Genomic DNA, 13,884 nt, shown 5'->3' with positions numbered 1-13,884 from the left:
GTGGGGTGGCGCTTCTGGGGGAAGCCGCCCCGCTCCTGCCTCGCCCTCCCTGTCGCTCGGCCCCTGGGCGCGCGAGTCCCGGGGCGATTTCACCTCCTGTCTTCACACCCGGCTCGGCCCTAGTGGCCCCAACCGAAAAGCCAGGCGTCCGGCCCCACCTGCCGCTGTCCGCCCGAGCGCCTCCCCCTGCTCCCCGCGGGGCGGGACAGGCGCCCGGCACCTGGAGGGGGGGCTCAGGCTAGACCCCAGGACCCCTGGCCTCCCCCAGGGCGCAGCCCGGCAGCAGGAGCCTTCGCGGCGGACTGGGGGCTTCATCCCCAGCGGGCTGGGCGGCTCTCCACCAGCCTGCAGGCCTCTCTGAGCGTCGGTTTCCTCCTCTTGTCAGTGGGGCTGGTCGCTGGTGTGGAGGAAGCGCTGCAAAGCCGGCAGCCTGCGCTCCAGGTGGTTCCGGGGCACTCAGGCGCCTCTTAGCCTTTCCTAGTCCCCTACGTGGGCTGGCGTCTCTGTCTCTGCTCCACACCGGGGGCCTCCCGACGGTGTCGCAGGGCAGACACAGGTCAGGGGCCTGCTAACCTTGGGTGCCAGGTTGCCAGGCTGGGCAGTGCTGGAACACAGACCCGCTGCGGCCACACCAGTGTGGCTCCCGCACTTCTAACAGGCACTTCCTCTTTCCAGGCCCCAGTTTGCTGTCCTGTAAAATGGGGACAGCCAAACAGCTGACAGCCCCGCTCCGGCAAGGTACTGAGCCCTGGGCCCCATGATGCCTGTTGACCCTCCCTGGACTGATCACCCTGAAGGCAGACACGGGCCCTCTCTCGATCGCCACCCTTGTCCCAGACAGACCGTAACCTTGGGTGGGTGAACGTGGGGGGCTGCAGCCTGGTTGGGCCATCGCAGCCGAGGTGGGGGACGGCATGGAGCAAGGCCCTGGGGCAGCTCCTGCAAACTCTGCCCCAGATCCTGCTGGGCCCTCCTCCTCCAGCCTGGCGTTCACCCAGGTTCTGGGTCTCATTTCCAACTTAATGGTTCCAAAAAAAGAAAGAAGCGGAAGAAAAACCAACCCCAACCCTACAACCAGCTGAGGCGGCCCCTCCTGACCACACTTTGATATTTGAGGACCGAACAGTGGGGCTGATTGCAGATGAGAGATTTGAAGCCATCTTAATTAGAAGGAAGGAATGTCCGTGTGGTCGGCTGTTCTAAAAATACAGCTGTGCCCACATCTGGAGGGAAGGGGGGGTCTGGGGGTGGGGATGGCGGTTAGGCCAGAGTCAGAAGCACTGATGCCTGTGGGCCTTGCGGGGGCTGCCCCCTCTCGGCAGGGCCCCACGGAAGGTGGGGGGGACACCAAAGCAGCCAGTCCCGTGTGGGCCACCTGCCGCAGGTTCGGGATGTGCAAGCAGCAGAACTTGTGTCCCTTCCTGGGTCCGCCCCCAGCACTTCACACAAGCTCTCCCCACACCTCAGCCTCAGTTTCCTCCACTGTGCAGAGAGCACACGCAGGGCACGCTGGGTCTTTGACCAACAGCCCCCACCTGACCTGGGCAGGGGCCGCCGTTTAGCCACAGGCTTCTGACCAAGGAGCAAATTTTTCTGTATTTTCTGATTTAGGGTGCTGTTTGTCAGCTTTTATAAACTTGTCCTTTGTTTTGTTTGCCTTCCAATCCTAAATAAATATTCACTTTGGGACCTAATCTTGCATTTATAATTTTGCATTCATTTTCTTAAAGAGGGCCCCCCACCCCGTCTCTTGGGGGGAGGCGAAGGACATTGGAGGGCTGGGAGGAGGTCTGCAGGAAAGTGTGGGGGCAGGGACTCTAGTGGCATCACTGTGGGAGGATGGGGACACTGTTAGCCTCCCGTCCCCGCGGCTGGGCCACCACCTGGCATGGGAAGCGCTGGCCCCTACTATTGTGAGTAGGGCCTGGCTGCTTGGCGGGGGCATCAGTGGGCACAAACCAGGTGGGAGGTGGGGTGAACCCCAAGCCTTTCTGAGCCTCTCCTTCCGCTTGCCCAGGCTCTGAGTCATTGGACCTGAGCAAGGGCTCCCAGAATGGTGGCCCCTGCCCCTCCAGTTCCTGCCAGGCCACAAGCCAGCACTGCGTGGTGCTCTGGGGTTGGGCAGCACAGTGCCACCACAGGCTCCACATACACACAGCCCGGGGCCATGTGACCAGACCCCCAGCTGTGTGGACCCCAGGTGGGCAAACAGGCAACACAGACTCACAATGGGCCTCCAAGTCTTGCCTTTTTTTTTTAAAGATTTGTTTTTGTTTTTTAGAGATTAGGAGGGGGGTCTTGCTATGTTGCCCAGGCTGGTCTTGAACTTCTGGGGTCAAGAGATCCTTCCACCTCACCCTCTTGAATAGCTGGGATGACAGGTGTGCACCACCGAGACTGGCTTGTCTGAAATCTTTCCGCTGCGTGTCAAGGTTCTGTCTCCGTGAAGTCGTCCCCGGCCCAGCTGTTTGGCTGACTCTGCCAAGCGGATAATCTGCTTCTCCCCAATCACCGCCCACAGCGCTGAGCCCGAAAATAGCGGAGGCAGGGGAGGGGGAAGGCCCCTGCCAGACGCGCTGGGGCTCCGGAGCTCTGGGCAGTCTGGGCTGGAGGTGGCTTTGACATTCCTGCAGTGGCCACAGCAGGAGGTGGGAATTACCGGCAACTGCTGAGGGCCACGACAGCCAGGGCACAGGCTTGGGTGGGGCCTGTAGCTGGGGACTAGCAGGGACCATGTCATGCAGCCGTGGAGAGTCAGGGACAGTGAAAGGAAACCGAGGCCCCAAGAGCAGGGAAGCAGCCGGGGCGCAGAGTCTCAGTAGGAGACCTTCCCCGGGAGCCCAGACGTCACAAAGAGGTTTCACCTCCAAACAGAGGCTGGAGAAGGGCCCGAGGCTGCACAGCACTAGCTGGTTGGTGATGCCCCTCCCGCCCCTGTGCCCCAGCGGTGGGGTCAGGGTAGCTTGCCTCCTCCCTGTGAGTCCCTTATCACTCCCATGGTGGCAAAGCCAGGACTGGCACCCTGCTGTTTTGCTCCTCTTTAGCTGTGTGTCCTCAGGCAGATTACTTAACCTCTCTGAGCCTGTTTCCTCCTCTGTAATAGTGACCTGCTTCATCAGGTGGTGGTGAGGCTTCAACAAGTTTAGTAAAGCCCATGTGTGGCGTCTGGCTAGGGACCACTGGGTAGCTGTCATCTCCCCCCTTCACAATATCCCTGCCTCCCTCATAAGTAGCACGTGGGTCTATTCCCACCTCCCCAGCTTTGCTCGAGCCGTTGTCCATGCCTAGCTTGCCCCTCCTCTGTCTGCTCCACCACTGTCCCCATCAGGGTCCCGCCAGCCCAGTGGCCCCCACGGACCACTCACCGCTCAGTCCCTGCCTGCTTGGTGTGGGACTCAGTGTCTCCTGACAGGCAGAGGCCAGAGGTGGCCACAGCAGCCCCCTCCGCCTCATTGCAGGCCTCTGTGGATGTTCCTGACCATGGACACAGGAGAGCTCGGGCCAGAGGAGACAGTGGGGACAGGCCTGGCAGACAGGACATGCAGAACCCGTCCCTGGTGCATTCTCGCTCACAGGCCTTCACTCACTCACGGCAGAGATGGCCCTGGAGGGGGAGGCCAGCCGTGCCTGTGACAGGAAGGGGCTCCCACCCAGAAACCTCCAACCCCACCCAGCGCAGAGCAGGGTACAACCTTTGAGCTGAAGGAGACTCTACAGATGGACTCCTCCAAGCCACCCATTTCACAGACAGGGACAGGGACACTGGGAACCAGACAGGCAGAGAGTGGCCAGGTCCCACTGCCAGCCCCGGAGTCCAGGTCTCTGTCTTCACAGGGCTCCAGGTTCACCATGCCCCTGCCTGTGCCCCAGGGCTATGGCAGACACCAGGCCCCTCTGTCGTGACAGGGCTGAGGAGGGGAAGGAGCTGGGAGGACGGGGCTGGGGTGGCCCGGAGAGCTTCCTGAAGGTGGTTGTGTCCCCACAGCACCCCAAACTTGCCTGCCCAACCTAACAGGTGCCCTTTCCCCAAATTGGGCCTTCATCCATGTCTCTGCCCAGGGGAGGGCTCAGGGCCTTTGCACATGCTCTTGCCCTGCCCTGGCCTGGCTAGTGCGGCTCTTCCTCAGCCCCCCCTGCCTCCTCCCTCCCCGTCTCACCCAGAGACCAGCTCATTCCTGGAAAGTCCAGATTCTGCTACCAGGTCCAGAGGGTCAGGCCCAGCTCACTCCCTCTCTGGCCGAGTTCTCACGCGGCCCACCTGGGCAGTTGTTATTCTTGCACCCTGGCCACGAGCAGCTGCTGCCTGTGGCTTCCGGATTCAGTGCTAAAAATACCCCATGGCCCAGACAGGAAGGGCCAAGGGGGACACAGCTGCTCCTGGGCGGAGCTGGCCGGGGTTTCAGCGGAGGCTTACTCACCACGGCTGGGGGGCCACGTGCTGGAAGGGGGCAGGCCCTGTGCGCACAGCCCCTGGCAAGGGGCGCTATGTGTCATCAAGCGGAAGACGCAGATGCTCCACCACATACACAAACATTCGCCTCGTTTCTCATGTTCTGCTGTGTCACCACAGGCATGGGCTGACTTAGGAATAAAATATATTAAAAAATTAAGTGCTCAGGGACTTCACAGAAGATAAGTGAGCTCTGGTCTCTTCAAAGGTGATCAGGGAGGGCTTCCTGGAGTAGGACACTTCCACCTGCCCTTCCTCTCTTCTTTAACAGCACGTCTAGGCTGGTAGGGAAGAAAATGAATGAATGAATGAATGAATGGATGGTCCAGAGAGCTAGGGCAGTTCCAGAGGAGAGAAACTGAGGCTGAACAAGAGGCGGTGGTGGTGGGGAGGCGTATTGGAGAGGAGGGAAAGGACTGGGGTGTTCCGTGGGGGCACCAAGTGCGACATGGGGTGGGGGGAGCAGAGACGACCCTAGGTGTCTGGACTGTTACCAGGGTCTGATGAGGGTCCCTCCTAGTGTGTGAGGTGGGCCCAGTGGCAGATTTGTCCCCTAGGCATCCGCATCCGGCCCTGCCTGTGTCTCTCGGTCCCTGGAACCTGGGATGCCCAGGGCTTCTCTCCATAAAGAACTCTCGGGAGGGGCCTGAGGACTCGGGAGAAGTGGACTTGGTGTCTCCAGAGTGGCCTGTTCTCGGCCTCAGATTGGACAGGAAAGGCCAGGACTGGTGACAGAGGCCTGCCCCAGGGACGCTCTGCCTCCCTCTGTGCCTCAGTTTCCCCATCCGAGCATACCCCAGGGGCCCTGAGGAGGGAGTGTCTGCAGTGGAACCCAGCTTCTGCTCCCTGGATGTCCTACGGGGCACCCTCTGGGCCTCTGCTGGCCTCCCCGCCGGCCCTGGGCTCCGGGCCTCCCAGGAATGTGCTTCTCGGCCCCCAAGCCGGGCGCCTGCCTTATCGGCCCCCAATCGAAGGGGAGACAGACGCCCCTGCCGACAATGACAGCCCCTCCCGTTAGCCCCGGCCTGACCCTGAGTGGAGGGCCGCCAGCGCTTGCTAAGCGCCTGGAGGAGGAACACCCCCCCTTCCCCACGCTGACATGAAACCCGACCTCCCTCCTGGCTCCTTCGTGCCTGGCGGGCGCCCGCCCTGGCGTCAGAGGCCCGGGATCCCCGCCCTGCTGCACACGGCTGCTGCCAGGGTGGGCTCTGCCCTGCATGGCCGGCCTCCAACATGACCCTGGCCTGCTTCACTGGAAAACCAAGGCTGGCCAAGGAGGCCCCCTCAGCCTGCCCCCAACTCCCGACCTCTCAGCACCTTGGTCCAACCCTGCTGTGTAGGCCAGACCTTCTCCTCATCCTCAACCAAATGCACAGCCCTCCATGCTCCCACTCGCCCCTCCCCCACACGCGGGGCTCCTGGACCCACTGTCATCAGGCACTGGTCCTGCCCCTCTCCCCAGGGGACCCCTCTCAGTGCCCTGTGGGACCTTGTGCTCTTGGGATCCAGCCAGTTCTCCCTCTTGGCCAGTTGCAGTCTCCTTGAGGGACCTCAGGGCCCTGTCCAGAGCGCCCCTGTCTTCCACACTGCGTCCAAGGCTGAGCTTCGCGTGCTAGTAAAGGCGCATGCGTCCGAGTGCCTCTCCCTCCTGCCCGCACCAGGACCTTGGCATGACTGCCACCCGGTGCCTTCTGAGGCCACGTCTCCCTGGGCTGCTCGCTGCCTTGCTCCGGGAGCCCTTCCCCGGCTCAGCTCCTGGGCCCACCCCGCTCAGCCTCCCTCGGCCTCCCCAGCTGGGTTTGCCCTCTGGCACTCCTGAAGGTCGGCTGCCAGGCCCAGCGTCTCCTCTCCATGTAGCCTTGCCCCTTGCGCATCTCACGCAGGCCCGAGGCTAAAAGTGACTGGCACCCACATTTGGACTGCCTGCCCTGACCTCTACCCCAATACCACACGCAGATTTTTCCAAGTGATGTCACACAGATGCTCCAACTCAGTGAGGCCAGAACTGGACTCTCCAGCCCACCTGCCTTCTCTCTACAATTCTGCATCTCAGCCAAGACCACCAGCATCCACCCACTCTGCAGCTCAGGCCTTGAACTTACCCTTGACTCCTCTCTCACAACCTGGTCCCATCTGTGGGCAAACCCACAGCACACCACTCCTTGTCCTCCAGGTTCCAACCTGCCCAAGTCACCACTGTCCCTTGCAGTCTCCCCTGGCTCACTGATTTCTCTGCCAGCCTACTGCACTCACAGCAAACACAGAGATCTCTTACAAAAGTGCTCTTAAACGTACACACAATATACGATTTGCCTTAACCATTATTAAGCATACAGTTCAGTGCTATTAAATACATTCACATTCTGGTGAAGCCATCCCCTCCGCCCACCTCCAGAACTTTTTCATTTTCCCAAACTGAAACTCTGTCCCCATTAAACAATAACTCCCCATTCCCATCTTGTGTAAGTGGAATCGCACAGAATGCATCTTTTTGTGTCTGGCTTATTTCACTTAGCTTAATGTCTTCAGAGTTCATCCATGTTGTAGCATATATCAGAATTTTATTCCTTCAGGACTGAATAATATTCCACCGATGTGTAAACACCACATTTTGTTTATCATTCATCTGTCCATGGACACTTGAGTTGCTTCCACCCTTTGGCTATTGTGAATAATGCTGCCAGGAACACGGGTGTACAAGTATCTCTTCAAGTCCTTGCTTTGGATTCTTTTGGATATATACCCAGACGTGGCATTGCTGGATCACATGATAATTCTGTTTTTAATTTTTTGAGTAATGGTGATACTGTTTTCCACAGCAGCTGCCAACTGTATATTCCCACCTGCAATGCACAAGGCTTCCAATTTCTCCACATCCTTGCTAGCACTTGCAATTTTCTGTTTTCGTGTTTAGTTTTGTTTTTTATAGTAAGCATCCTAATGGACACAGGGATCTTTCCAAAGTGATAATCAAACGTCACCTCCTCACAGAGGCTTCCCAGATCACCCCATCCGGCACTGCAGCCCCCCACTCCTCACTCTGCTGTTCTGTCAGTGCGCGGCCCTGTCCGCGCTAGCTCACGGTACCATTCGTTCACTGTCTCCCCGGCTGGGCCGGAAGGCACAGCATCTTTTGCTGGCTGCCCTATCCCCAGAATCTAGAACAGCAACGGGCACATAGTAGGTGCCCATTAAACGGATGAATGAATGAACGAATGGAGTTTCTCTCCTCCACCAAAATACTGAGGCCCCCTCCAGCCTGTCCACTCGCTGAGTCCGCCTCAGCGCTGTCGTGTCTCCCCCAGGGCTGCCAGCCCCCGCCCGGCCCCCCGTCCTGCGGGGCCCGGGAAGACCCCCGACAGGAGCCGCACATTTGGGGGGTTTGGACACGCTCCCGAACGCCTCCGTTGCTGCGGGCTGAGGGGCCCTTCCTCGGGTCCGCGGAGGGGAGAAGGTCGTGCCCCCGTCGCCAGCGAGCGGGAAGAGGATCAGCACCACCCGACGCCCCCAGACTCTCAGCCCCGCCCCGCCCCGCCCACACCCCTGCGGCCCCGCCCCCTCGCGGACTCGCGGGTCTGGCTTCGGTCTTTTCCGCACAGGCGTCGTACTCTGAGCCCCGCCCCCGCGGTGCCGTGGGTCCTCGCTATTGGTCTTCCCCTAGAATGCCGCGAAGCCTCCAGGTCCTCATTGGCCATACTTTCTCCCGCGCCGCCACCGCAGCCACAACAACCGCCACGAGCTCAACCGTGAAGCCTGCTCATTGGCCACCAGTCTCGACACGCCCATGCTCTCTTCCCGCCCCCAAGTTCCTCCTTCCTCCTTCCATTGGCTACTGAGCCCAGGGCCCCTCCCGCTAGCCTGGAGCGCGCTGAGCCTCGGACGCGGATTGGCCAAGGGTGGGAGGGAGGCGGGGCAGAGAGGCGGGTTAAAAGGCGCTCTGCCTGTCCGGCCACGCGTGCCTGAGCAGGTGCAATGGCGTGGCGAGGGTTTGCTGCAGAGTTTCTGCAGGTGCCGGCGGTGACACGGACCTACACCGCTGCCTGTGTCCTCACCACCGCCGCCGTGGTGAGCTGCCGGGCGGGCGGGGCGTCGCCATGACTGCAGCCCGAGGCAGGGGCGAGGGAGCAGGGTCGCCATGGCTACAGCCCGGGTCCCTGCGGCAGCCCCTGACGCGCCTCTGGTTCCACAGCAGCTGGAGCTCCTCAGTCCCTTCCAGCTCTACTTCAACCCGCACCTCGTGTTCCGGAAGTTCCAGGTGAGGCCACCCCGCCCTTTGCACCTGCTGGCCAGGTCGCAGGTCCCGCGCCTGACCATCCGCCCCCGCAGGTCTGGAGGCTCGTCACCAACTTCCTCTTCTTCGGGCCCCTGGGATTCAGCTTCTTCTTCAACATGCTCTTCGTGTATCCTGCGCCGCGCAGACCCGGGCTGGGGATGGGTGGGGGGCAGGGCAGGCCCGCCAGGTGGGGAGCGGCTGGGAGCGGGGAAACTGAGGCAGTGCCCAGGTGGCGTTTCCTATACCAACGCTGCAGGTTCCACTACTGCCGTATGCTGGAGGAGGGCTCCTTCCGCGGCCGCACAGCAGACTTCGTCTTCATGTTTCTCTTCGGAGGCGTCCTTATGACCGTATCCTTCCCACGGGCTCTGGTACCTTGGGCCACAGCGCCCTGGGGCCCGGCCTGCGGCTGCACGAGTGCCCAGGCCAGAGAGAGACAGAGTCGTTCACTCCACCTTAGGGTGTACTGATCCATCATGTGCTCACCTCTGTACAGGTGCCAGGGCTGTATGCACAGTACAACAGGTGATGCACTGGACAGCCAGGTGGGGGGCCTCCCAGTAGCCAGGAGAAAGGGGTGGGCCAGGCAGTGGGTGGGGCCTGCGATGAGGTGGTAGGTGTGCAGGGAACATCTCATGGGACCTGACCGCCAGGAGTGTGGCCTTTATTGGAAGGGCTCACTTGACGGGGGAATGGCAGGCACATAGGTGCAATTTGGAAGGAAAGCAATGGAACGATTCCAGGGGCTTAGGGAGGCAGAGGGGCCCTGGGCAGGGGCTGAGGCCTGCACCAGGACACCTTGACTCTGCCCAGCTGCTGGGACTCCTGGGCAGCCTGTTCTTCCTGGGCCAGGCCCTCACGGCCATGCTGGTGTATGTGTGGAGCCGCCGCAGCCCTCTGGTGAGGGTCAACTTCTTCGGCCTCCTCACCTTCCAGGCGCCGTTCCTGCCCTGGGCGCTCATGGGCTTCTCGCTGCTGCTGGGCAACTCGATCCTCGTGGACCTGCTGGGTGAGCCTGCCTGTCCACCCAGCCCGCCCCAGGCTGGCTGCTCCCCGCAGGACATGCTGCCCAGGGCCCCGCTCCCACCTGTGGGGGACCTCTCCTCTGCCTCCCCACCGCCACCCCTGCCCCGCCAGCTCCTGTTCTTACAGCCCCTCACACACGCCAGCCCACGTGATTTGCATCTTCAGGGCTGACCTGCTGGTGTGCGCGTGGGCCCTGACGGGTGGTTCAGGGTTCGTGCTCCATGGTTCCCGCTTCTCCAGTGTTCTCAGGCCTTCCCTTTCCCATGTCCTGCCCACTTTCAGCCTGTCCTTCGGGGACCAACCCTGGCCCCACCCTAGGCTGGCAGCCTGTGCAGGACTTTGGGGCCCTCATGCTCTGGGGCCTGAGGTTACTCTCAGCCTGGTGGGGCCACTGGGCTGTGGATAGAGGCCTGGAGCACATGCTGGTGGCCTGGGCCACTGGGCTGTGGAGGGTGGCCTCTGGCAGTCCGTGGCTCCCTCACAGGGATTGCCGTGGGCCACATCTACTACTTCTTGGAGGATGTCTTCCCCAAGCAGCCCGGAGGCAAGAGGCTGCTGCTGACCCCGGGCTTCCTGTGAGTGCTGGAGATGACAACCCTCCCTGCCCTGCCCTCCCTCAGATGGCCCCACCCCAGGGGGACCTGTGCTGGCCCCAGCTCAGCCTGGGCCCCTCCCCACAGGAAGCTGCTACTGGATGGCCCTGAGGAGGACCCCGATTACCTGCCCCTTCCTGAGGAGCAGCCAGGACCCCATCAGCCACCGCCACAGCAGTGACCCCACCCAGGGCCAGCCCGAGAGGCTTCTGGCGGGCCTGCACCCTCCCCAACCCCTGCTTGCAGCAAACCACCTCCGTCCTAGAGGCTGGGTCCACACAAGGGCCCACCGGAATAAACAGCATGACCTGCAGCCTTTTGGCCCGAGGCACTGGCTCCCCTTGCCAAGGCTGGCCACACCTCCCAGGCCCCTCACACCTGCCCTGGGCCCTGCCCAGCCTGTCCTCTCAGCCCCATCGTAGGTGATAGAATCGGGGCCCATCCAGGGCAAAGAACCTGCCCACGTTGCCCAGCAGAGCTCTGAGCTCACAGATGAGACTCAGGGTTCTCATCCCAGCCCTGCCAGTGCCTTGATGGAGCCTCGGGCAAGTCCTAACCACCCTGGGCCTCTGCTCCCTGATGGTCAGGGGGGCGCTGGCCGGTGCCTGGGGCCAGGACTGGGCTCTCCTAGCCTGTGCTGAGCCTGGAAAACGGTGCCCCTGCCCGTGGTACCTTTGGTCTGATGCGGACCCAGCCTCTCCTGTCCCTCTTCAGCAACCTTCGCAGGTGCACCTTTGCCTCGTTTTCCATCAGGTGACACCAAGGCCCCCTGGGGTCAGGTGTAGAGAAGGGCTGGGATTGGGTCTTCTGCCCTTCCTATGACTCCAGAGTCCTGCGACTGGGTGAGGCAGAGACTTCTGGGAAGCCCTGTCCCTGCCCCTTTTAGCTGAGGACCTGTGTGAGCCTTACGTGACCCCGCAGCCCACTTCTTTCTCCTGTAACGTGGGCATCAGATGGCCTGGCAGCTCTCCTGTTGCTCTAGGCCTGTCGGTCCAGGTGCTGAGCTTCGCAGGGCTCCTGCAGCCACCAGCTGTTGTTTTCATGGAAACAGAAACGGTCCGTCGAGTCTGCCCTCAATCGTGTAGTGAAACCTGGCTCTGCAGCCTGGAGGGCCCTTCCCCAGGCCCCTCCCGGGCAGGTGGGCCTGCCTGCCCAGCGGGGTGGGCACAGGGCTGCCTGCTGCCCCATGGACTGAGTGAACACCTCAGCAATGAAGCCCATTCATTTCCAAGCCCCGCTGGGCCTGGAATCTTCCTCTTTGTTCAGGGCCTTCCAGAAGATCCAGCTGTCCCCTTGCTGTGGGGCTCTGGTGAGTTCCACTCTTTGACGGAGAACAGAGGACCTGAATACAAATGTCTCAAGCGGTAGGACATTTTCGTAGGAGCCCCCAGCCCTTGCAGGCCCATCGCACCCATACCCCAGCAACTGAGAATCCCAATACCTGCGCAGAGCTCTGCCCCTGCCCACACGGGGCTCCGTTTGGGAGCCAGGTCCTAGGGGCCCCTGCCACACTCCCAGGGGGCAGAGAAGCCACTGAGGCGGCAGCAGCCCTGTGCCGGGGCTCTGGGCCATTATCTTGAGGAAGCCTGGAGCTGTGTGCCCACTCTGCGGCCCTCCTGGATCCTATGTCCATTCTTCAGTGTGGGACACTTCCACGTTACAGATGAGGACACAGAGGGCACACGAGCTCCCGGGGGGTAGAGCTGAGATGAGAGATGCCAAGGGCTGTGCCTCCTCCCTACACACCAGTCAACTCCAAGAGCCAGCACCAGGCTCGGTGTGTCATTCCCACGTTCCTCATAGCCGGCCTGGCAGGCAGGAGCTGGCCCAGGCCACAGTGCCACTGTGCCAGCTTGGGGGAGGTGGGCACTGCTGGAGCTGGGATAGACGCCCTCCCGCACCAGGCTGGCAGTGGCCTGGCAGTGCCCACAGGACCAGGCCCTCTGTGAGGGATCCCAGAGCAGCAAGGCCCAACGGGCAGCAGCCCGACCATCTGGACGCGGCAGAGCCCACGGCTCCTTCCCGAGGCCGGGCACAGGGAGCAGGGGCGGGCTGTTGCTGAAAGGCAGGCGGCCCAGCCCGGAGCCTCCCGGCCACTCCTTTCGGTTCTCGCACTTGGAGGGCCCCGGGAAATGCAAGGACTGGGCTCTGACTCAGGCCTTGCGGCGAGCTGTGCTGAGAGTGGAACCCTGTTAACCCCCACCTGGGGACCCAAGGCAGAGAAGGGCAAGAGGCCTGGCGTGTCGGCCCTGGCCACGCACCACCCCCTGCCAAGCCCAGCCAGGCCCCGCTCCTGGCTCTCCTGTAATTTTAATGCTACCACTTTGAAGAAATTGAACATGACCTATAGCCTTTTATTTAAAAAGTGTTGCTAGCCCTGCCTGGGGCTCCTATACAAAAACAAAACACAACCCAAAATGAGGCTTACTCCTGACCCCAGAGACTGGGGGAGGGTGCTGGGGGCGGGGGGGAACAGGACTGGGGCTCAGCAAATGGAATGTGTGCTGGGGAGGGTGACCTGGAAGCCCCCGCATCCTCAGGATGGTGCCGGACTGTCCCCGTGCCTCTCTCCTTGCCAGAAGATGAAGGGTGGCTCCGATCTGAGCTGCTCCGTGGGAGCTGGGCGCCGATGGGCTGGTTACCAGGCCGGAGCAGTGTTGGCGAGACGCCGCATACGCCTGGGGGAGGAGAGGGCGGTGAGCGGGGCCAGCTCCCAGCCTGGGGCTACCCTCCCTGGGGCCCTCTAGGGCAGCCAGGTATAGGAGCAGGGGCAGAGGCAGGATGCAGGCCACCGGCAGGTCGGACCCCAGCCTTCCCTCGGCCTTGCCTGTGTGCTGCCCAGGCCCTGCCCACCTCTCCAGGGGCCTGAAACCTGGTCCAGGCTGTGGTCAGACCGGACCTGAGGACCTGCTTTTGTTCCCTGCAGGGAACCCACCCCAGGGGGGCCCATCTCCCAGGAACTTGCCTCTGCAACACAGGTCCCCTCCCAGAGACCACAGGTCACTAGGGAAAGGCGACGGCCCTGCCCCTGCCCGGGAAGAGGGGTGTCTGTGGGCAGAGCCAGCGGCACAGGGACAGAGGGTACCTTGTGTTCCTGTCCTGGTCACGGATCTTCTTCTCCATCTCCGCGTCTGTGAGGGTCTCCAACAGCGGGCACCACTGGTCCGCGTCGCCCGTGTTCCGGATGGCGATCTCCACTGTGGGCAGGGGGTTCTCACTGCGAGGAGGAGCAGGGAGAGGAACGACTGTCCCAGGAAGGCAGCACAAAATCCCTGTCCCACCTGTCCCCCCGCAGATGGGATGCTGGAGCCGGGGCATACTGGGAAGGCCTAGGCCCTGGCCGGGGGACTCTGGCCCACTTCTGTGCCCCAGCTCCTCCCAGCAGCAGCCGGGGAATGCTCCTGCCACCTGAACCTCCAGGGAGCTGCCCCAGTGACCCCACGGGATCCCTTCAAAGGGACCTCTTGACAAGCCCTTTGTCTGCCCCTAGCGTCTCTCTGTCTGCGAGCCCGGGGAGGGGGCCCTTGGCTGTGGAGGTGGTT

The 13,884-nt window shown here is 62.0% G+C and overlaps 2 protein-coding genes across 4 annotated transcripts in view; one reads left to right on the top strand and one right to left on the bottom strand.

The window, feature by feature from the left end:
• Nucleotides 1-8,422: 8,422 nt before the first annotated feature.
• Nucleotides 8,423-10,833, top strand: DERL3 (derlin 3). Of its 2 annotated transcripts, none has more exons than XM_069497200.1 (7): nucleotides 8,423-8,515; nucleotides 8,643-8,705; nucleotides 8,777-8,850; nucleotides 8,980-9,073; nucleotides 9,537-9,732; nucleotides 10,234-10,324; nucleotides 10,430-10,833. In XM_069497200.1, the coding sequence occupies exons 1-7, from the start codon at nucleotides 8,423-8,425 to the stop codon at nucleotides 10,521-10,523; spliced, it is 705 nt and encodes a 234-aa protein (XP_069353301.1). In that variant the 3' UTR covers nucleotides 10,524-10,833. The 2 variants fall into 2 exon arrangements, with proteins under 2 accessions (XP_069353301.1, XP_069353300.1); XM_069497199.1 differs by having other exon boundaries at nucleotides 8,640-8,705.
• A 1,975-nt stretch (nucleotides 10,834-12,808) lies between these two features.
• The window catches only part of SMARCB1 (SWI/SNF related BAF chromatin remodeling complex subunit B1), a 37,438-nt gene continuing 36,362 nt past the window's right edge, over nucleotides 12,809-13,884 (bottom strand). For both annotated transcript variants that reach the window (XM_069497597.1, XM_069497598.1), the window contains exons 8-9: nucleotides 13,428-13,559; nucleotides 12,809-13,020 (exon numbers count right to left, since the gene is read on the bottom strand). In XM_069497597.1, coding sequence (XP_069353698.1) covers nucleotides 12,981-13,020; nucleotides 13,428-13,559 — 172 coding nt within the window. In that variant the 3' untranslated portion in view covers nucleotides 12,809-12,980. The remainder of the gene's footprint in view (nucleotides 13,021-13,427; nucleotides 13,560-13,884) is intronic.

Source organism: Eulemur rufifrons, chromosome 21, assembly GCF_041146395.1.
Source record: "Eulemur rufifrons isolate Redbay chromosome 21, OSU_ERuf_1, whole genome shotgun sequence".
Classification (NCBI taxonomy): Eukaryota; Metazoa; Chordata; class Mammalia; order Primates; family Lemuridae; genus Eulemur; species Eulemur rufifrons.
The sequence above is the reverse complement of the archived record's forward strand: the minus strand, read 5'-3'. Positions and strand labels throughout refer to the sequence as shown.